At 42.0% G+C, this 24,243-nt stretch overlaps 1 protein-coding gene across 4 annotated transcripts in view; it reads right to left on the bottom strand.

Moving 5' to 3' along the window:
• The window catches only part of MAP4K3 (mitogen-activated protein kinase kinase kinase kinase 3), a 306,530-nt gene that overhangs the window by 19,368 nt on the left and 262,919 nt on the right, over positions 1-24,243 (bottom strand). For all 4 annotated transcript variants that reach the window (XM_077282921.1, XM_077282922.1, XM_077282923.1 and 1 more), the window contains 7 exons: positions 17,359-17,521; positions 17,073-17,197; positions 16,482-16,523; positions 2,218-2,302; positions 1,180-1,259; positions 1,034-1,094; positions 693-810 (listed from right to left, as the gene is read on the bottom strand). In XM_077282921.1, coding sequence (XP_077139036.1) covers positions 693-810; positions 1,034-1,094; positions 1,180-1,259; positions 2,218-2,302; positions 16,482-16,523; positions 17,073-17,197; positions 17,359-17,521 — 674 coding nt within the window. The remainder of the gene's footprint in view (positions 1-692; positions 811-1,033; positions 1,095-1,179; positions 1,260-2,217; positions 2,303-16,481; positions 16,524-17,072; positions 17,198-17,358; positions 17,522-24,243) is intronic.

Raw genomic sequence — 24,243 nt, 5'->3', positions numbered from 1 at the left:
GAGGTGGCTGATCCGAACTGAACAGCTGATGAGGTTGCTGACCCGAACTGAACAGCTGATGAGGCTGCTGACCTGAACTGAACAGCTGATGAGTCTGCTGACCTGAACTGAACAGCTGATGAGGCTGCTGACCCAAACTGAACAGCTGATGAGTCTGCTGACCCGAACTGAACAGCTGATGAGTCTGCTGACCCGAACTGAACAGCTGACGAGGCTACTGACCAGAACTGAACAGCTGATGAGTCTGCTGACCCGAACTGAACAGCTGATGAGTCTGCTGACCCGAACTGAACAGCTGACGAGGCTACTGACCCAAACTGAACAGCTGATGAGGTTGCTGACCCGAACTGAACAGCTGATGAGGCTGCTGACCTGAACTGAACAGCTGATGAGTCTGCTGACCCGAACTGAACAGCTGATGAGGCTGCTGACCCGAACTGAACAGCTGATGAGTCTGCTGACCCGAACTGAACAGCTGATGAGTCTGCTGACCCGAACTGAACAGCTGACGAGGCTGCTGACCCGAACTGAACAGCTGATGAGGCTGCTGACCCGAACTGAACAGCTGATGAGTCTGCTGACCCGAACCGAGCAGCTGACGAGGCTGCTGACCTTGGCACAGGAGACCAGTACAGACATACTCAGACCCACAAAGATGGACATGTGAGTCCGGCCTTATTGATGTCCCCTACCTGGGTAGTATTCTGTCTGGAAGCTTGTGAGCTGGAATAGCAACAGGCAGTTTCTGCATTTGTCTGGCGTAATCAAATAGGCCGGGGAGATTGTGTGAATACAGTTGGGAAGCTTTACCTGCAAAAGAGAGACGCGGAATTCTAGTGCAAGCTCAGATAAAGTAGCATAAGAGACTGGGCAAACCAGAAGGCAACCCAATCCCACAGGTAATACCATTTACACTACTCAGATTCCAGACCTGTATTACCAAAAAAGCCGCACGGTCTAAGTTTTACACATTCATGATCATTTCTATTCATTTCTGGCAGCATAAAAATTAACAGAATCCAGAGGCTCGTACCGGATATAGAAAGGAGGCAGTTGTTCATTACATACATCCATGTACATCTTCTTGGGAAAAGCTGCAGAAGACAATATCAGGACATAACTCTACATGGCACTCGTGTATACATAGCAGTGTTCATTAGGTCAGAGATTGGGGAATACCTGTTCCATCGATGTTTCATGTAATTCGTTTAAATTCAATGTGTATATACCTTCCTCAGCGCCAAATATTAGATACTGATCTGGAAAGGTAAAGACACAGACAGATTTAACTGGATAATCGAAGGGTAAAAAGTAAGGATTAAAGTTCACAAACGGAGCTGAAACCCCCTTACTAGATTATTACATCTAAACCGGTTTTACTCTATGGGACCCAATTAGTAATGGTCAAGGCTCCGTCACTCAGTCCTGTATGTGCACCTCCGCTCGTTGTCTATGACTCTGCCAGATAGCTCATGTGGCCATTTCCGGCAGTTCTATAGACAATGAGTGGCACGGTGGTGTACATGTGGGACCATTGCGCTATTAATTCTGGGCACTCAAGTACTAGAAAACAGCCTGTGAACAGGTGATAATATACACTTAGGGTACAACACTTTTGAGAATTAATACTCCAGCATTGAGGACATCTTGCTCTATAGAAGGACAGAGGAGATGTTGGTACATATGTTCCAATTCCTTCTGCTTTATACCGCTAGTGATGAGCGAGCGTGCTGGGATAAGGTGTTATCCATGCTCGTGTGCTAATAGAGTATCTTCGGCGTGCTCACATACTATGTTCCAGTCCCCGCGGCTCCATGTCTCGTGGCTGTTAGACAACTGCAACATATGCACGGATAGCGTAACAAACAGGCAATCCCCGCATCTGTGGTGTCTGTCGAACAGCCACGAGACCTGCAGCCGCGGGGACTAGAACACATTATTAGAGTGCCGAAGATACTCTATATTACCACATGAACATGGATACACCTTATCTGAGTACGGGGGCTCATCACTAAATCCCACCTCTCCACCTCCAGAAGAACATGGTCCTTGTGCGGTCACAGTCTGGCACTGCCATTACGAAGCAAACTAATGCAGTTTACCTTGAAAGCAGTTAGCCCAATGTAAAATTTACAGTAAGTCCATTACATTCTGCAATTGTTTAATCGATCTGGTTTTGCCAAGTATTTAGGACATGGATTACAACTTTTACGATACCTCTTGTTTCTGGATTTATCCATGATGTTGCACAATAAATCTTTAAGGGACAGCCATTAAATACTTTTGAAAAGCATGCACCCATCTGTGAAAAAAAAACAACAGCATAAGTCCAACACAAGTATTGAAAGTCTGTAAACCCATAGAGACAAAAAAACAACTATTCAACCTTAAAGGGATTGTCCATTTTCTGAGACCTTTCTTTTTAGCTAACTTAAATTCAAGTATTTGGGGCTAAAAATGATTTTTGCAATTGTTTCAGTACACAAAAAAAAAAAGTTTGCATCCTTTGGCTTTTACAGCCTCTTTGTCTCCTTGCACAGTCAACTTTAATGTTGTCTGTAGCCATAAATCAGATGAATGGAGCAGAGAAAAAAAAGATAAAGAAGACTTACAGACTCTTCATCAGAATGTCAAAATTAACGCACTGATTGACTCTGTTAACTCGTTCTGCAGCCAGCAACAGAGCAACACGGAGAATAAAGACACAAAAGGGAGAAAACATTTTTATTGCCCCAAATATATGAATCAAAAAGGAATTGGTCAAAATCTTCTATGTCCTCATACCATTTATATTACTGTGAAAGCCTCTGAAAGATAAGCAAGATGATCTGACCCCAAGGTGACGATCCAGCAGCAGGAAATAGGGTTTGGAATTTTTTTTATGTGTTCCTGGAAGTGCAATAGGGTGTGGCGATGCACTTCTGGCGTCTCAGCCTCCCACTGTATCCCCTGCCGTGTTATGGAGCCAATGACCTGTCAATCAACCAGAGGCAGGGAATACAGGGCCTGTGATGTATGGGGAGGCAAGGAAACCTGCCTGTCAGCTTAGCATGCCTCTTATAAGAGCATACCCTTACAACAGTTAAAAAAACAAAAACAAACACAAAACCCATTTTTGGGGTCCTTAATGAGAAAATGGCCTACCACTGCTAGGTGGAACTAAAAAAACTGTATTCTCCTAGGGAACTGCACACGGCCTATCTCACAGAACGACTTTTCAGACTACCAGTAGTCACAGCTCTAAAGGACATCTTGAAGTTGATCTTCACAACAATGTGTTTGAAGTTGTTATCTTACATGATCTAAAGTAAGATTGGCGCCCCATTATCCTTGTTTTATATATAAACTTTCAACTTTTTTATTTTCTAAATAAGTACAAAATTCTGTGGTAAATCTAATAAATACATCTCTATAGTAGTCAAACGAAGTCAGACCACCACTTTTCTTAGAAAATAAGGTTTGTGTTCCAGCTCCTGGGTGAAAAAAATCTTGTATCAAGGTAATATATCCAGTAAGCTTCAGGCCGGCGTCACACTGGCGTGTTTTACGGACGTATGAGAGGCGCAGAAAATACGGATTGCATTGTCCTATAACCATGGTCCCTCTCTAGGCTATTAATATCTGCCCTCGGTCACTGGCTTTCCCACTCTGGCGGAGAAAATTGCGCGGGAGCCCACGCCAATTTTTTCTGGGATTTAACCCTTTAATTTAATAGCTAGAGCTTCAAAATTTTACACACAGACACTTGTTACATTAGTAAAGACGAATATATAATAAAAAAAGGGATATGAGATGGTTTACTGTATGTAAACCATGCCTCATATCCTGTCGGGCTTGGGAAGGAGAGAGCAAAAGCCGGCAATCGAATTTGCGGCTTTTATGATATCTTGCGCTGAAATATATATATATATGTGTGTGTGTGTCTTACTGACATATATATATATATATATATATATATATATATATATATATATATATATATATATATATATATATATATATACCTGTATATATTATATATATATATATATATATATATATACACACTCACCGGCCACTTTATTAGGTACACCTGTCCAACTTCTTGTTAACACTTAATTTCTAATCAGCCAATCACATGGCGGCAACTCAGTGCATTTAGGCATGTAGACATGGTCAAGACAATCTCCTGCAGTTCAAACCGAGCATCAGTATGGGGAAGAAAGGTGATTTGAGTGCCTTTGAACGTGGCATGGTTGTTGGTGCCAGAAGGGCTGGTCTGAGTATTTCAGAAACTGCTGATCTACTGGGATTTTCACGCACAACCATCTCTAGGGTTTACAGAGAATGGTCCGAAAAAGAAAAAAAATCCAGTGAGCGGCAGTTCTGTGGGCGGAAATGCCTTGTTGATGCCAGAGGTCAGAGGAGAATGGGCAGACTGGTTCGAGCTGATAGAAAGGCAACAGTGACTCAAATCGCCACCCGTTACAACCAAGGTAGGCCTAAGAGCATCTCTGAACGCACAGTGCGTCGAACTTTGAGGCAGATGGGCTACAGCAGCAGAAGACCACACCGGGTACCACTCCTTTCAGCTAAGAACAGGAAACTGAGGCTACAATTTGTACAAGCTCATCGAAATTGGACAGTAGAAGATTGGAAAAACGTTGCTTGGTCTGATGAGTCTCGATTTCTGCTGCGACATTCGGATGGTAGGGTCAGAATTTGGCGTAAACAACATGAAAGCATGGATCCATCCTGCCTTGTATGGAGCATCTTTGGGATGTGCAGCCGACAAATCTGCGGCAACTGTGTGATGCCATCATGTCAATATGGACCAAAATCTCTGAGGAATGCTTCCAGCACCTTGTTGAATCTATGCCACAAAGAATTGAGGCAGTTCTGAAGGCAAAAGGGGGTCCAACCCGTTACTAGCATGGTGTACCTAATAAAGTGGCCGGTGAGTGTGTGTATATATATATATATATATAAATATATATAGACTGTATGTATGTTCTTAGGAATATTTTAGCCGATGGATCCATGATTTGTCCATTTTGCAAGCCTGCGCAAAAAAAAAAATCGCCATACGAATGCCATACGGATGACACACGGATACATTTGTCCGTAAAAATCGCATCCTCGCATTGAATACGGAACAGTGTTTTGGGAAAATTACTGCGTATTACTGCCGTAAAATACGGACCGTAATTCCCTACGCTGAGTGTGACACCGGCCTAACGAGTAAACAAGCGGCGCCTGACATCTCCACCCCGCATAGGTATAGTTACCTTTTCCAATTCACACACTCGCAAAGAAGAAATATTACATGCATGCTGCTGAATGAAATGTTTGGCAATAGAAGATATGTTGCGGTTGGAATTAATACCCTTAGAAATATCATTTAAATGTTCAGCAATGCAAGTCTTTCGTTTCCCGGACGTGCATCCCTCATATGCCAATTTACAAATGATGCAATCCATTTTGTATACAACTTGTTTGGTATTGCAGTTAATAAAATTGCCAATATTAAATATTTGAGAATTGTCATGATTATGAAAAAATGTAGTATAAGTAATTTGTTTGCAAGTCTTACAATTCGTTGTTCCACATTTGTAACTGCCTTTTAAATTTTACCATGTTTTCTGTGGAACATGAGATACAAACAAACTTGGAGATAAAATATTCCCTGAAGTGGGGGCTTTCCTGGCAACTACATTGCAACCATCCTGCAATATGGATGCGAGTGTGGGATCTTCATGTAATATAGGTACACATTTATTGATAACTCTTTTAATGTGGTGAAACTGAGGACTGGACTGTAAGCATAAAAATGGTTTGCGAACAGTAGAGTCCCTCACTGAAGAGTTCATATGGGGGGTATCAAATCCTCATGATGCTTCAATGAAACTCGATTTAAAGCTCTATTTAGCATCCAGTTGGGATAATTTCTTTGTTTCAACATTTTTGCAGTTCCTTTTTATCCTGGTGAATTCACCCACCGGTATGGGTGTTTCCTCACCACTGATACAGTTCTACAAATCCTTGCATAGACATACATGTAACTGAAAAGCTGGCTACTTGAAGCCACCAATAGAGCGAGCTTAGGTGCTTACAAGCTCATCAAAGATGAGTCGAGATCTCATTCTGCGCATGCTCCACCTTTGGCGCCATTTTCCTGAAGACTGCCGGAGGTCGATCTGCATATGCCCCGGGGCCATTTTCATGAAGACCGCCACCAGCAAGAACACCACCCACAGCTAAGACGGCGCCAACCTAAACATTATGAATCCATGATGATGAATGCAATAGAGGCAGCAGAGAGGCCATGGCTGAGCCCTCTGAACTGAAGACCCTACCCTCAGTCCCACCCCGAGGCACCAAGGCAACCGAAATTTATCATGATGATTTAAGGAATACCAGGCTGCAGATTTTTACACTATAGGTGCGTATTAAATCAGTATGACAGAGCCATTCTGCACATACCTTTAGTTTAACTGGATGATCCTGATGACAGGTTCTCTATAATGCGAGCCTATGAGAGCTTTGATCAGAGTCTTATATACTTAGATTGATAGTGTCTTAGGTCAGACGCTGTGTGAGCCAGATGGTCACATTTGTGATCACATGGAGCAGGAGCATCAAAGCAGTGCTGGAAACAGCAGACGTATAAAAGAAAATGCTGGAGGTGTACTTAAAGGGAACCTGTCACTGGTTATAATTATGGGATATTTTACATGACGTAAACAGTGCTGTTCTTCAGAATCTGGCGTAGTTCTTCTGTTATTTCTGCTCCTCTCCATTCCTGAGCTATAGTCTTCTTTTTCCTTATAGTAAATCTTGTCTTTTTAGCCAAAGGAGCATGGTTATCATCTCTCCTCTGGACCACTAGACTAGACCAGTGTTCCCCAACTCCAGTCCTCAAGGCCCACCAACAGGTCATGTTTTCAGGATTTCCTTAGTATAGCCCAGGTGATAATTGCATCACCTGCATAAGCAATAATTCCATCACCTGTGCAATACTAAGGAAATCCTGAAAACATGACCTGTTGGTGGGCCTTGAGGACTGGAGTTGGGGAACACTGGACTAGATGACTTAATTCACTACTAAAATTCAATTAGGGCCTGGATGTCTTTCTTGAAAAATATAATACTTCTTTTTTTGCCTTCCTCTGGATCAACATGTTAGGCTTTAGGATGGACCCAAGTCTACCTTTAACTTTAAAAACTACCATATATACTCGAATATAAGCCGACCCGAGTATAAGCCGACCCCCCTAATTTTGCCACAAAAAACTGGGAAAACTTATTGACTCGAGTATAAGCCTAGGGTGGAAAATGCAACTACTGGTAAATTTCAACAATAAAAATAGATACTAATAAAAGTAAAATTAATTGAGACGTCAGTAGGTTAAATGTTTTTGAATATCCATATTGAATCAGGAGCCCCATATAAAGCTCCATACAGTTCATGATGAGCCCCATAAGATGCTCCATACAAAATACGCCCCATATAATGCTCCATAGTTTATGATGGGCCCCATAAGATGCTCCATATTAAAATATGGCCCATATAATGCTGCACAAATGGTGATTTTGGCCCCATAAGATGCTCCATACAAAATACGCCCCATATAAAGCTCCATAAAGTTCATGATGGGCCCCGTAAGATGCTCTATACAAAAATATGCCCCATATAATGCTGCACAAAGGTTAATGATGGCCCCATAAGATGCTCCATAGAATAATATGCCCCATATGCGGCTTCATAAAGGTTGATGGCCCCATAAGATGCTCCATAGAATAATATTATGCTGCTTCATAAAGGTTGATAACCCCATAAGATGCTCCATAGAATAATATGCCCCATATGCTGCTTCATAAAGGTTGATGGCCCCATAAGATGCTCCATAGAATAATATGCCCCATATGCTGCTCCATAAAGGTTGATGGCCCCATAAGATGCTCCATAGAATAATATGCCCCATATGCTGCTCCATAAAGGTTGATGACCCCATAAGATGCTCCATAGAATAATATGCCCCATATGCTGCTCCATAAAGCATGATGGCCCCATAAGATGCTCCATAGAATAATATGCCCCATATAATGCTGCACAAAGTTTGATGGCCTCATAAGATGCTCCATAGAATAATATGCCCCATATGCTGCTCCATAAAGGTTGATGGCCCCATAAGATGATCCACAGAATAACATGCCCCATATGCTGCTGCCGCTGCTGCTGCAGCGATTAAAAAAAAAAAAAGAAAAAAAATGACATACTCACCTCTCGTCGCTGGGGCCAGGTGTCGGTGTCCTGAGCAGGCTGGGACACCGGCGCGCTATGTGCGCCGGGTGCCGGTGTCGCAGCTGGCTCAGGCCCCCGGCACTTGCGATATTCACCTGTCCCCGTTCCACCGCCGTGCGCCGCTGTGTCTTCCGGGTCCTCTGGCTGTGACTGTTCAGGCAGAGGGCGCGCACTAAACACGTCATCGCGCCTCTGACCTGAACGTCACAGGCATAGGACGTGGAAGACAGAGCCCGGCGGTGGAACGTGGACAGGTGAATTTCGCATGGCTCACCCTCCCCCGTCATGCTCACCCCCTCCTGGTGCCTGCAGCTCTTCCGGTGTTCAGCGGTCACATGGTACCGCTCATTAATGAATATGCACTCCACGCCTATGGAAGTGTACCACATGACCGCTGAACACAGGAAGAGGTGCAGGCGCCGGAGATCATCTGAGAAGCAGGGACGTGCAAAGATCGTGCCAGGAGGCCGTGAGTATGATGTGACAGCCGCCAATCCTGCTGCTCCCCCACCCCTGCCAACCCCGAGACAATTACTCGAGTATAAGCCGAGAGTGGCACTTTCAGCCTAAAAAAATGGGCTGAAAATCTTGGCTTATACTCGAGTATATACGGTATAATGTTGGAGCAGAGACCCTGATTCCATCGATGTGTGTCACTACATCTACATACAGCCAACATACACAGGGGGCATTTCTAAAGAACAGAGAAGAACAAAAAATAATGGCAAATTCAGGAGAAAAGTGGCATTTACATGAAGTAAAAAATGACTATTTGTTCTGCAGATCATGTTCATTCCATACCATACCATGAATTGAGTGCTGCTGTTTAAGAGAAACCCAAACTGTTTGATAATTCTGGAAAATACTTCATATTGACTGATGGGTGAGTCTCAGGCTTTTGCACAGTGCTGTATAACATCAATATGGTAGGTACATAAGGGACGAAACCACTGGATCATGTGTGATGTTCTGCATCTTATAATTCAGCCCGACAGGTGAGGGTAAGCGAAGGAGCTGGAAATGACGTGATTCCGCATCATTTTCCATTGGGGCACAGGCAGGACAGTTGAGCAGCAGCTTAGGCTCCATGATGAAGCTTTTCTAAACCTTTGTTCTGCTGTAACTGGCAGCAGTGAACATGTTGCTGACAGCCTGCAATTAATGAGTCATTCAGTCTGCAGCCCCCTGGAATACGGCGCGGCTGAGTTCTGCTGTTGTCTTGCTTAGCTCACTTGCTGGAAATGGAACACAGATGCTGCTTTTATGCAAAATATTCTTAATGGTGTATCTCAGTGAAATGAGCTTTGCAATGAATGTTTCAAAACACACATCACATAAATTCACCACATCTAATTCCGGATCTCTCCGTCTATATTTGTCGTCTGCATTTCCTTGTGTTCCTGTAATTGAGCGCAGGCAGGCGGTAATTCTTCCGCGATTCCAGCTTTGCTTGCGGCATGTAATCAACAGGAAAACAACAACTCTCATCTTGACGTGTCAGTTGAAGAGGCGGCGGATCAGAAGCGCCAATTATTGCAAACTATTGTTTTACATTGGTAATATTTTTAATGAGGATCTTTACTTGATACTAATGACATTTTTCAGGCGGCTCATTATCCGTCTCTACAACCAGAGCTTGGCATTAACAGATCTTAAAAAGATCAGCAAGGTTTATTATTTTTCCATCTTTCTAGCAATTTGATTTGAGGTAATTAAAAATATTACTACAAGATCTAATGTTAGCAAATGTCAATTCTAAAAGTATCGACACGGACTGGCAGCTGGATCTGTAATGCTTACAATTCAGGTATTCATTTGGTAATGAATGGACACTCACCGCAGCCCAGATTACCATGGAAAGATCTGTTCTCCAGTACTAGGCAGGTCACTCTTAGGGTACGTTTACACGTGACGTATTCCGAGCGGTTTGGACGCAGCAGACATCTGCCCCCTTTTGTACGCGCAGTGTTTCCGCATGTGTTCATTGAACCATGAGGAATCACCGCTTCCTATCCTATAGAACGGTGCTATTTATCTTGCGAAGACTGAGAACCTCTGCAAGATAAATAGACATGCTGCGGTCTATAAAGACGCGCCGCATGTCCGGTTATGCAGGTCTGCTGCCTGCATCTTTGTACGCATAGTGGAGATGGTATTTCATAAAATCCCCTCCACTATGCTGTAACATCTGGACGCTGCGGCTGTACGCAGCATCCATTCTGCAGCAAATACGTCACATGGAAACATACCCTTAAGGGACTCAGGGTAGTGTAAGGAAACACGAAAACCTTTACTCCCATCCAAAACCTGCGATGCTCCTCTGCACCAACGACTCTTCATAAAACACAGCACGCACCGGCTCCAGTCCAATCAAGCTGTGGCGTTACACTTGGAGCACATCAACAACATCCGCCTCCTCCAATGTATTTCTTGGCTTAAAGGGAAGCCGTCAACAGGTTTTTCTACCCCATTTGAGAGCAGCATGATTTACGGTGTTGTTTTCCATTGTTTTGATAAAATTCCTTTTTTATCTGTCAATTCTCTGAATGCTGAGCTCTGTATAACACTGTGTACACTGTGCATAGGCAGAAAGCGGACAATCAGTGGTAAGGGCATGGTTGGACTACCTGGCAGCAGGATTAGTAGGCCTCTTTTGATAATCTCCTGCTGTTAAAGCAGTCATATTATCAAACCTACAGCAAACAGTCCAGTAAGTGACACATTGGTGGAATCAGGGTCTTTGTGTGTACATTATGCGGCTCCCAGAGTAGCTGACAAACCCCTGGTGACAGATTCTCTTTACAGGGGATTTCTAGGGCTCAAATGGTAATGGACTATACATCAAGTAAGCTATCAACACTAGTAGGGGTCTGAACCGAGACTTATAGAAAAATAGTTAATATGGGCAAATGTGACAAATAGGCACTAAAATTCCTCTTGACAAAAGCATGAATCAATACACACATACACATGACACTATCAGCACCGACCGAAAACTCAATAGTCAAACATTTTCATTAGTAATGTCTGGTACTCTCTGCATATACAGAACTTATCTAGTTTTCTATTATAGCTATAACTCAGAACGTCAAACAGGACAATTAGGGTCTATGGAAATGAACAGGTATGGATGAGTGTAAATGGATCATATGTCGGTAATACCATTATGTAGTAAGGTTGATCAGAGATCACACTGGTATATGTCAGCTATTTATGATGACACACACTAGTTAGAAGGAATAGGCTATACCAGCACACAGCCCAGTAAGGGAAACATTGCTGGAATCAGGGTCTCTGTCTCTACATCATGAAGGTTACATAGCAAAAACGTGCTGACAGATTCCCTTTAATGATATGTATAAATATTTATTTGCATACTGAGAAAGATTCCGTTATTGAAATAGAACTTCTTTATAGTAAAAGGGGCAGTGAAATTACCAAAAATAGTAATGGCCATACTGACAACCCAGATGAACATAAATTAAAGGGAAGCTTTCAGTAGACTCATGCTGCCTGATCCATGGGAAGCACGAATATGAGGATAACTGTGGGATCGCAGACAGATATGGCTTTCTTTGAAAGGCTGTGGAACTTCAGCTAAATCATGGCTTATAGGGAGATGTGACCAGTCTGACGCTGCCCTGTACACACATGGGAGACTTGTCAATCTTCCGGAGCGTTCCAGAGACCAACATGCCTGGCTGCAGTCTTCCCGTGGTCGGGCAGAATGAATCTAGTGAAAGGTTCCCTTTAAATAAATTCCCACATATTTTTTTCCATTTTGGTTTTAGTAAGAGGGTTTGCAGAGAGCACAGAAGCTGCTGGAAATCTTGGTCTACAAGCAGGCAGTGCTGCTGAAGAGGTCATCTCAGTTCATGCATAAAAAACACTTCTTTCCAGCACATCAAGACGGGTGACAAGCAGACCGAGCCGAGCTGTGCTGACCGATCACATTGGAACAGTAGAAAGTGCATGAGAAATGGGCTGGGGCTGCTGTGCTGAGTGTCAAGGCACGCTCAATACCAAAGTCTGCTAAAATAAAATCAATGGCAGGATATGGACATTGTGTTATAAAGGCTGACTCAGAAAATGCCACTTCTGTATTAATGTAAGAAATGAAAACAGCAGCAACCACAAGATGGCAGTATAGCCAACGCTACATAAGAGGCCATGGTAGCCCAGCTTACTAGGAATATCGGAGATCAGAAGGGCCAAATAAAATGTAAGTTTAATGCACAATTAATGAGCAAGATTTTTAGGAACCATATAAAGCTGCAGAAATTCTGTGTTTTAATGAAAAACCGACATTTTCAGAGGGTTTACAAACATGCAATCCATTTCTCTACATAACACTTACCGTATCTATGCACTTTTTATTAAGCCTCTTGATTCAACACAGAGTTGAAAATTAAACTGAGGCATCACACATTACAAGTCAATCATCTGCCACTTCCAAGAAAAGATGAAATCATATGTAAAAAGAATTTATGGGAAGCGGTCCTATTCTTTCTATGAGTTCTGATGCGTCATGATGATTCATTCCCTTGTTTTACTACTGGGAAAGCTGTGTAATTTCAATTATGATTGTAACAGCTCAGACGTATCTATACTGCTGAATGACAAGTGCTACCGCCGCTGCCTAACTGGGCAAATGTGTCATTGAACACCCACTCTTGGAATCAATCTCCCTTTCCTAACTTTCGGGAAGATCGGTCAGCAGATTGCAACATACAAACTGCATACATTATTAAATAGATCTGTTAGATCTCTGTCTGGTGAGCCTGGGGTACTTACTTTGGCAAGTTATACCACAATGACTGTATAATTTTGAAATTGAGTCCTTCTTCCGATAGGTGGCACTGGAGTATTAGTCCTCATCCACTCTGAAGAGGTAATTTGCATATTTCCCAGAGGAGCACTGTGGCCTAAAAGTCTCCTCACCTTGGCAAGCTTGACATGTCACTCTCCGCAAGGAGAATCGTTACCCCTTGGAACCAGAGTCTAGCTAAAGACTGATTAACCTTAGGAGTCCAAGTTTATTCAACCTTGGCTGCAGCTTGTAGTAAGTAATTTGCGTATGAGAAAGAGTAAACTTTCATAAACGGTTATACAAACATTCTGTTGTGGATTTTTGAAGTAAGTACATCAGCCTCATCAGCTAAAAGAGATCTATTTATAATGTATATGTTTATATTGTAAAAAGTGGTGACGGATCTGCTTTAACTAAGGCTTCTTTCACACTTCCATCGGTACGGGGCAGTCACGAAGCGTCGGCGAGATGTACCGACGGACGTTGTGAAAATTCGGCACAACGTGGGCAGCGGATGCAGATTTTCAATGCATCCGCTGCCCATTCAAAAGTCCCGGGGAGGAGGGGGCGGAGTTCCAGCAGCACATGCGCGGTAGGAAATGCAGGACCCGACGTAAGAAAAAACGTTCCCTTGAAAGTTTTTTCAATACGACAGTCCGCCAAAACACGACGCATCCAGTGCACGACGGACGCGACGTATGGCCATAAGTCACGATCCGTCGGCAATACAAGTCTATGGGAAAAAAAAGCATCCTGCGGGCACATTTGCAGGCCTGTTTTTTCCCAAAACGACGCATTGCGACGGAGGCCAAACGGCGCAAGTGTGAAAGAAGCGTAAGGGATCAAACAGCTCGGGAACATTGATATTTGATGTTTTTGTAAGAAAACATGCACAGCATTGAGGTGTAGTAACTGCGACTGAGAAAAGCTAAAAAAACCCTTAGGGTATGTTTCCACATTCAAGAAACGCTGCGTGTTTGACACTGCGCAGAGCCGCAGCGTCAAACACGCAGCGTCCAGATGTTACAGCATAGTGGAGGGGATTTTATCAAATCCCGTCTCCACCATGCGTGGTAACACGCACCCGGCGGCCCTGCGATTCCGGACATGCGGCGCGTCTTTTAAGATCGCAGCATGTCCGTTTACCTTGCGGTGACGCTGCGCCGCTGCAAAGTAAATCACAGGGCCCTGTGTGGGGTGCGATGATACCCGATGTGTGCAATGAACACATCCGGCATCATCGCGTCTCCAGAAGGGGGTGGAGCTTAGGGCGGAGCGGGTTTGCCGCTCCGTCCAAACCGCCAGCCATCCTGAAGGTGGACCCGTACCCTTAGGATACGTCTACACAGGATTTATCTACAGAAAGTTTTACAAAACAGGAAATATGCACCAAACCATGCAAATTTTGTTGTGGAAATGCAGTGTAAATCGGCTGCATAAATTATCGTTCAGTAAACACCAAGGATTTTATATAAATACCATTTTGTAAAACCTCATCTGCGATGCTGGTACTTTAATAAACAGCAGATTTTTCTGTCAGCATACAACCCCTTCAAGGAGTTGTCCCACAAACATTTCATCAATTGATCTTGGAATCTTTATTCAGAAGGTCATTTTCGAAATGTGCTCCTGCTTCGTGCTGTGTAATAGCTGTGTCCGACCTTGAGGAGCTGCTGCAGCTCAGTCATACAGACGCAGCTACTGGGCAGGGAAGGACACATAATAGAATATACTGGTGACATGGTAGAGCGTCTCAAATATTCATTTGTGTGAGGGAACACATTTCCCTGCTTGTTTGTTTAATCACAGAACACATTTCCCTGCTTGTTTGTTTAATCACAGAACACATTTCCCTGCTTGTTTGTTTAATCAGAGAACACATTTCCCTGCTTGTTTGTTTAGTCACAGGAGTGTTTCAGCTGTGTCGCCAGTCCTTATAAATCAAATCAGTGACAATAGAGGTCATAAGCTGCCAGAAATCTTAGGTCAGTGACTTGATTTATGTGAATGTCAGATGACTGGTGACACAGCAGAAATACGCACTCCAGTGATAAAACAAACAGGTAGGGAAATGTGTTTACTCGCATACACGAGTTGCTGTAAGTCCGTGCAGAGTCACCAGTATATTCATTTATGCCTTCCCATGGCCAAGAGCTGTGTGTACGACCATTAACTACAGCAGCTCTTCGAGGTCACACACAGCAATTAACACAATATATAGCAGGGGCACATTTATAAAATTATCTCAGAACAGGGAAAAAAAATTCAAACACATCCAAATGTGGAACTTATTTTTACTCCATGATTGATTGATTAAAATGTACTTTGTTCATGGAACAACCCCTTTAAGACTTAGTCTCCTTGCCTTTTATATAGCTGAATAGTATAGTATGACTTATTCAGTGAACAATCGACAGCACTTGGATGCAACTCGAATGGCATCCACGTCATGTCCTTTTTTTTTGTAAACTAATTTATTTCCATGGCTGAGTTTGGTCAAAGTCAGACAAAAAAATGGATAATGAATAGCCCAAGACTACTCTGTACCGTGGTACTATGAGTTACAATCAATGCACAACGAACACTGATTTGTGAATAGTGCCTTACTCATAGCTGTTAACACGGCCTTAGATTTAGGCTGGAGTCACACTAGTGTATAAAACATTCAATTAGATACTGATTCAGAAAAGTAGGACGATTGTCGTGCGAGAATAATACAATTATCTTAACTAGCATTCGTATGCAATGTGTTTTTATAATAATAATCATTTTTTTATATAGCGCTAACATATTCCGCAGCGCTTTACAGTTTGCACACATTATCATCACTGTCCCCGATGGGGCTCACAATCTAAATTCCCTATCAGTATGTCTTTGGAATGTGGGAGGAAACCCACGCAAACACGGGGAGAACATACAAAGTTTTTAACATCATCTTTTACATACTGTAATCTCTATGTAATTTAAAGCAAATTTCCGAACTAATAAAGCGATCTTATAGATGGATATATATATATATATATATATATATATATATATATATATATATATATATATATAGATGGTCACGCTTCTGCCACAGCCCAAGTCATATTTACTTCAATGGTCTAACATGTAGACAGAGTAAATAAACATTTTGATGTATTTTTGGTGGCGCATATCAAGCCACACCGTTTATCCCTCGAGACACTCAAAGTATCCAAAATACTTGAAAAATGTGATGCAAGAAACGTTCATTGTGTTTTAAGCACAAACTGAGCCTATCTGCCCTTATGTGTGTCCAAAAGTGGCTCCTTATTCACTCCCACATAATAAAAATGCCAACATCCTCAATCACTTCCTTTACCAAAATCTTTACAAAATCTGTATTCTTCAGATGATACTTACATGCACTTTAGGCGTCGGTGGAAGCCCGTTACTTATTGGCTTCTGAAACAGAAGGAATATTAAAATCACATACATTGTTTTTTGATTAGATCACTAATTGGGGAAAATTGTAATCAACTGGAACAATCACATTAATTCAGTGAAATCTGACATATAATAATATGGTCAAAGGCAAAAGCTAAAGGGTATGTGCACACGTTAAGCTTTTGTTGCAGATGTTTCTACATCCAAAATGTGTCTCTTGGCAGGAAAAATGCTGCATAAAGATGTTTGTTTTTTCGTGCATTTTATGATGCATTTTTTTTATAAATTTTTTTCCAAGTCACTAGAATTGGTGAAAAACACAGCAAGAATAAACATGCTGCAGATTTGGAACTGCTTCAAATCGGCAAAGAAAAATCAGTAACATTTGTATGAGATTTCAGAAATCTCATTCACTTGGCAGGAATAGTAAAATGCTGCGCTTTTAACGGCAAAACGCACAGAGGGAGAAAAAGCACCAAAAATGTACCCTTGTTGCCAGTATACAATTGATATATATAGATCATTTGTAATCATGTAAGTGTAGGCAGTGAGCAGCGGTAGGCTTACCGGCACATCTTTCTTTTCTTTCCGTGTAGGCACACTTAGCGACTTGGAAATCCGGCTGTCTACCTGTTGAGGAAGTGAAGAAGTGTCCCGGTCTCCATTCACTTGGAATGAACCCACTCCATTACCTGTGAAATAGACGGAAATCGTTTCTAACTTGACTTATAAGATATTAAAACTTTTAAAACGTTTTAAAAATACAACTAGAAAAATATATAACCTGCTGACACAAGAACAATTGCTCTGAACATATTTAATGGGACCTGAACCAATCCATATTTGCACTTACCCAACACATTCGGTTTATTAGGTGGTATTCGTGGAGGGGGTGGTCTTGGGGGTACATAAGAAGCAGGCCGTGCAGGGCTTTCTGAGATGGGACATCTCTTTATTGTTCCTTGGTTATCATCTTCAGAAGCACTGGACTCATGGGGTATAAATATTGATTTAGGCTGTAAAAAAAATAAATAAAAGAAATCCCCCAAATTAAATATTTCAATTTAGACATCATCGTTACTAATTTGCCTTGTAGCCAAATGGTCTAATTCTCACAGGATACAATAGGAGACTTTTCACCAAATGTTTACACTTAATCTGAATACCTCCTCCAATGATTCTGGAACCGTTTTTATTATTCTGAGTCCCTACATTCCAAGGTTATGCCCCCCCCAGTAATAGAGAGCACCCAATATACAACTTTACCCTTTAGTCAACTAGACAAATAACACAGAACTTCTCTGTGGGCATTTCCTTTTTCTCCTCTATGAAGCTGGCCAATCAAAACACAGTTGCATTATAGAGAGTAAAAGTCAAACGCTCCAAGTACTGTAGTGCACGCCCAGTTGCATATTGGGTTCTCTTTTATTCCTTGGGGGGTCCAACTTTGGAAGAAAAGGACACAGTGCCAAATGGAGGAGGTACTTAGTTAAAATAAATACAAATCCAACTGTGCAACATAAATTAGGCTCTTGGATAACTCTTGTTTAGATGGAATTATAATTGGCTCAATGTGAAAAATAATGATACACATGAAATGTATCACCTGGTAACCATACACACAAATGTAAATCATCTCATTAGTTCAACATAATTACAGGACTCGTTGCAGTACTAAGATACATACACAGAGAAATACCTAACCACATGGGGACATATAATTAGTAAATGTGAACAGTGCTATGGTATATGTTGACGAAAATTGTTTTGCAATACAAGAATAAAAAAAATTGCAAGTGAACATAAAAATAGATTTTCAATAAAGCTTATTTATTCAATAATAGAAAATTTAGCAAATTTCAAACATACTTTTGCACAGATTTATCAATATATTTACATTATTTTTTTGTAGACCTTGCACCCCATGATGCCCTAGTCCAATGTGTATCAGGGTGCTCCATTCACACATGGCAACTTTGTTGCAGAGGATTCCAATCATCTCATTGGGCCTTGCAGAAATCCACATGCTACCGAAAAAAATATTAATTTATATGTATGGAACTGGTTTTTAGTAGCAGAACTTGGGCCCATGAATTGATTCACATCAACTTTAGAAAACCCCTAGAAAGTGATGATCGCTTCGGAACAAAAGCCTGAATACTATAGCACTATAGATGGTCACTGACATAAATGACAAGTGCTTTAGGCCACCTGCTGGAGACTTTCTTTTTTTTTTTTTTTAGGGGAAAAAAAAACACCTGAAAGTTAAACCAGCAATCCCTGGTAGTACATCAATGTCAGCAGCTCCCAGGAGCGGAGAGGTATCATCACAAAGCATCAGCTCAGTTCTGGTCACACGAGTAATGAGAAAAAGAAAACATTTATCATGGCCTGGGATAATACCAGCAAACACAGACATGGCTCCGATTCATCACATGGATCATCGTAGTAAAATGAACCCTGGAGAGGGGCAGAATAGTATGCAGTCCTTGTGTGTTCGCAGTCACTACACATCAGAAAAATGGACTGTATATGAAAAAACTCCATCTCAAAATACAGACTTTTCAGCCATGTTCCCACATGCCGTAATACCTTCTTTTTCAGCACTAGAATATAAAAGGCAGTCAGCAATGTTTATTGCATTTTTGTTGCTTTTTTAAGCATTTTTTCTTTTTTATGGGTTTTGGTGCTGATTTGTGGCAAAAGAAAAAATAACAGCTTTTGTTTTTTTTTTTTTTTAGTGCAGAAACACTGCAACTCCACACTTAAAAGCTCAACTGCAATTATTATATACATTCATTTTTTCAGCTTCACGGTCGCAGTGTATGGGGGAAAACCCACCAAAAACACACAGTCCCACATTGTCGTAAAATGCATAGTGGGCATGACTTTCATGATTCGACATGTATTTTGCTTGAGCTATTAAATGGAGTGGATTTTTCACGCGCACACAAATAAACCCACAATGCAGAGTTTAGGCTACGAGGGACCTTGGGCTTTAGATACTGACGTTAACTCCAATTCTCTATGTCAAATTTATGCCAACTTCACATATCCGTGTTTAGGAGTCCGAGAATAGGCTACAACACACGGACTGGGAGCGGATTTCCTTACCCGAACTCTACAACATCGCGCAATATGGTCCATACAGGGACCGTGAAAAACAGATGTGTGAAAAGGGGTGAAGATACTGACGTACAGTGAGCCCTACTTCTGACATGAAGGGAGGAAGCAATGCTTGAGACTAGTGAAGAAGCAGAATCTGCGGGTAAAGTAGGACCCGATATACAAGTGCGTAGAAGACTTAATGTGATCCAGCTATGCCATCCTTGTCTTTTAGCAAAACATTCAGGTCACCGTGTAATTGGATTTACTTTTACTATACACAGCACATCCAGCGCAACGAAGATCATGAGCCCAGATAGCAATGCTTTGGAAAGAGGAACATTAAAAAATCCGGGGCTTTCAGCAAATGCCTTGCAGGCAGCTCCAGTTCCCTCTCCTTTTCTTTCGGAGCAGCCAGTGTTACAGTCTGTGTCTCCCAGGCAATGTGTGTGATGGACGCCCATGCACATGGCGCTTCGGGCACTCTCCTATTTTCTCGCGGACAGGCAGCTAATGCACATTTTTGCGCTTGATTTGTTCTTAATTCATTAATCTCATCTTTAAATGTTTCGAGGTAAATAAAAGACGCAGGCAGAGAGGCCGAGCTCGCACGGAACAGCTAGAAATGTCAATTTAGCAATGGGAAGGGCAAGAAAAATGTTCAGTCTCCAGGCAGTTTCCATTGCAAAGGAGCAGAGCGCATCTGAGAAGAATTGATGTAATGATTAGTAGATACTGCTGGGCACCACAGTAAACTGTCAAGTCCGGGTCTGCGGTCTACATCTGCTTGGCTTTGTCAGCTTGATGAAGCTACATAGTGCACATTTTCTACAGTGCTGCAGATGGAACAGGATAATGATTTACAATGTGCCAGAACAAGTTAGCCACATTGTACAGACCTGGCGCACAGGACCTCCAGACTAATCACTAGGCTGAATGCACTACAAGGAGCATAGGATGCGGAGAAAACATTAAGGTTTCATTCACACGTCCGTGTGCTGTATTTCTCACGGATAAGACATGTACTCAAATCTATGGTGCTACTCACGTCTGTGGCTTTTCTCTTACTGAGTGGATGACAAAAAATCATGGCGACACGTCCATCATAATTCAAACGTACATGTTTATGGCATTGTGTGCAGTCCATGTGCTGTCCGTGATTAAAATTGCCATGACTTGGTGAAGCTTTGTAATTAATCTATTTATTTATTCATCATAGAGAATTACTGTTGAAACTCTGATGGTAAAAACTGACACTGACGAAACACTGATGAAACCCAGATCCAAAACACTGATGAAAAACAGTCTGTTTTTTCGACACGTGAAAAATCATAAATGTTTGACTGAGATCTAAGAGACTAATTCATCAAACTACAGGATGAAATCTGGTGCAAAACGGTTGTTAGACCAGTTCCAGCTGGCTGCTCGGAGGGGGCCCTGTCCAGCAGGGCCAAAAAATTCATAATAAAGTTACGACAATCCCCAACTGCTTGCATTGCCTCCTGAAGAGTACCCGTCATCAGGTCAAATGTGAATAGTATTTGCTCTTATTTTATTCTCGATGATTTCCGGAGTATTACATTTTTTCTTTTTCTTAAATCTCACATACGGCTTGAGGAACGCTATGGCTTGGCCAAAGAAAAACTTGCTTTTACAAGAAACACAGGCATAAAAGGTAATGAGGGCAGGCTGAGCCGATGCGGTCTTCTTTGGGCTCCAACATTGTGAGAGACAGAGAATAGGGGAAATTTAGAAGAGACAACTGGTGCAGAAGAGAGGGAGAGCCATTGGGGCATCGGCAGTATTTGGCCTCCTAGATAGTGATGAGCGAATATACTCGTTACTTGAGATTTCTCGATTTTTTAGTGCTCGGAGATTTAGTTTTCGTTGCCACAGCTGAATGATTTACATCTGATAGCCAGCATAAGTACATGTGGGGGTTGCCTGGTTGCTAGGGAATCCCCACATGTACTTATGCTGGCTAACAGATGTAAATCATTCAGCTGCGGCGCTAAAAACTAAAACTCAGAGCACTAAAAAATACTTGAAGGACCCCCGAGCATGCTCAAGAAATCTAGAGTAACGAGTATATTCGCTCATCACTACTCCTAGACCCAACATGATTTAATGAATTTGACAAATCTTTCTTTGACACATTCTTTATATATACAGTTAGGTCCATATATATTTGGACAGAGACAACATTTTTCTAATTTTGGTTATAGACATTACCACAATGAACTTTAAACAAAACAATTCAGATGCAGTTGAAGTTCAGACTTTCAGCTTTCATTTGAGGGTATCCACATTAAAATTGGATGAAGGGTTTAGGAGTTTCAGCTCCTTAACATGTGCCACCCTGTTATTAAAGGGACCAAAAGTAATTGGACAGATTCAATAATTAAAAATAAAATGTTCATTTTTAGTACTTGGTTGAAAACCCTTTGTTGGCAATGACTGCCTGAAGTCTTGAACTCATGGACATCACCAGACGCTGTGTTTCCTCCTTTTTGATGCTCTGCCAGGCCTTCACTGCGGTGGTTTTCAGTTACTGTTTGTTTGTGGGCCTTTCTGTCTGAAGTTTAGTCTTTAACAAGTGAAATGCATGCTCAATTGGGTTGAGATCAGGTGACTGACTTGGCCATTCAAGAATATTCCACTTCTTTGCTTTAATAAACTCCTGGGTTGCTTTGGCTTTATGTTTTGGGTCATTGTCCATCTGTAGTATGAAACGACGACCAATCAGTTTGGCTGCATTTGGCTGGATCTGAGCACACAGTATGGCTCTGAATACCTCAGAATTCATTTGGCTGCTTCTGTCCTGTGTCACATCATCAATAAACACTAGTGACCCAGTGCCACTGGCAGCCATACATGCCCAAGCCATCACACTGCCTCTGCCGTGTTTTACAGATGATGTGGTATGCTTTGGATCATGAGCTGTACCACGCCTTCGCCATACTTTTCTCTTTCCATCATTCTGGTAGAGGTTGATCTTGGTTTCATCTGTCCAAAGAATGTTCTTCCAGAACTGTGCTGGCTTTTTTAGATGTTTTTTAGCAAAGTCCAGTCTAGCCTTTTTCTTCTTGATGCTTATGAGTGGCTTGCACCGTGCAGTGAACCCTCTGTATTTACTTTCATGCAGTCTTCTCTTTATGGTAGATTTGGATATTGATACGCCGACCTCCTGGAGAGTGTTGGTCACTTGGTTGGCTGTTGTGAAGGGGTTTCTCTTCAACATGAAGATTATTCTGCCATCATCCACCACTGTTGTCTTCCGTGGGCGCCCAGGTCTTTTTGCATTGATGAGTTCACCAGTGCTTTCTTTCTTTCTCAGGATGTACCAAACTGTAGATTTTGCCACTCCTAATATTGTAGCAATTTCTCAGATAGGTTTTTTCTGTTTTCGCGGCTTAAGGATGGCTTGTTTCACCTGCACGGAGAGCTCCTTTGACCACATGTTTACTTCACAGCAAAACCTTCCAAATGCAAGCACCACACCTCAAATCAACTCCAGGCCTTTTATCTGCTTAATTGAGAATTACATAACAAAGGGATTGCCCACAGCTGTCCAATGAAATAGCCTTGGAGTCAATTGTCCAATTACTTTTGGTCCCTTTAAAAACAGGGTGGCACATGTTAAAGAGCTGAAACTCCTAAACCCTTCATCCAATTTTAATGTGGATACCCTCAAATGAAAGCTTAAAGTCTGAACTTCAAATGCATCTGAATTGTTTTGCTTAAATTCATTGTGGTAATGTCTATAACCAAAATTAGAAAAATGTTGTCTCTGTCCAAATATATATGGACCTAACTGTATACTGACGTACAAAATGTCAGTCTTGATGAATCGGCCCAAGACTGGGTTCCTACTAAGTACTCTATTAGGAATAGCTGAACAACATTTTTCAGACATACAAACTGATTCCAGATTCACTGACTTCAATGATGCACATTTAGGCCATGTGCACACATTCAGTATTTTTCGCGTTTTTTCGCTATAAAAACGTGATAAAAACGCGAAAAAACGTGAAAAAAATGCTTACATATGCCTCCCATTATTTTCAGTGTATTCCGCATTTCTTGTGCAAATGTTGCATTTTTTTCCGCGAAAAAAATCGCATCGCGGAAAAAAAAGCAACATGTTCATTAAATTTGCGGAATTGCGGGGATTCCGCACAACTAGGAATGCATTGATCTGCTTACTTTCCGCATGTGGCTATGCCCACCATGCGGGAAGTAAGCAGATCATGTGCGGTTGGTACCCAGGGTGGAGGAGAGGAGACTCTCCTCCACGGACTGGGCACCATATAATTGGTAAAAAAAAAAAGAATTAAAATAAAAAATAGTCATATACTCACCTTCGATGGCCCCCGGAGTCTTCCCGCCTCTCAGCGGTGCATGCTGCCGCTTCCGTTCCTATAGATGGTGTGTGTGAAGGACCTGAGATGACGTCGCGGTCACATGACCGCGATGACGTCGCGGTCACGTGACCGCGACATCATCGAAGGTCCTGCACACACACACCATCTATAGGAACGGAAGCCGCTGACGAGATCGGCTGTCTGCAGGTGAGTATAACCATTTTTTTTATTTTTAAACATTCTATCTTTTACTATTGATGCTGCATAGG

The sequence above is a fragment of the Ranitomeya variabilis genome, chromosome 2 (assembly GCF_051348905.1).
Source record: "Ranitomeya variabilis isolate aRanVar5 chromosome 2, aRanVar5.hap1, whole genome shotgun sequence".
NCBI lineage: Eukaryota > Metazoa > Chordata > Amphibia > Anura > Dendrobatidae > Ranitomeya > Ranitomeya variabilis.
Note: the sequence above shows the minus strand (reverse complement) of the source record. Positions and strands in the feature narration are given on the sequence as shown.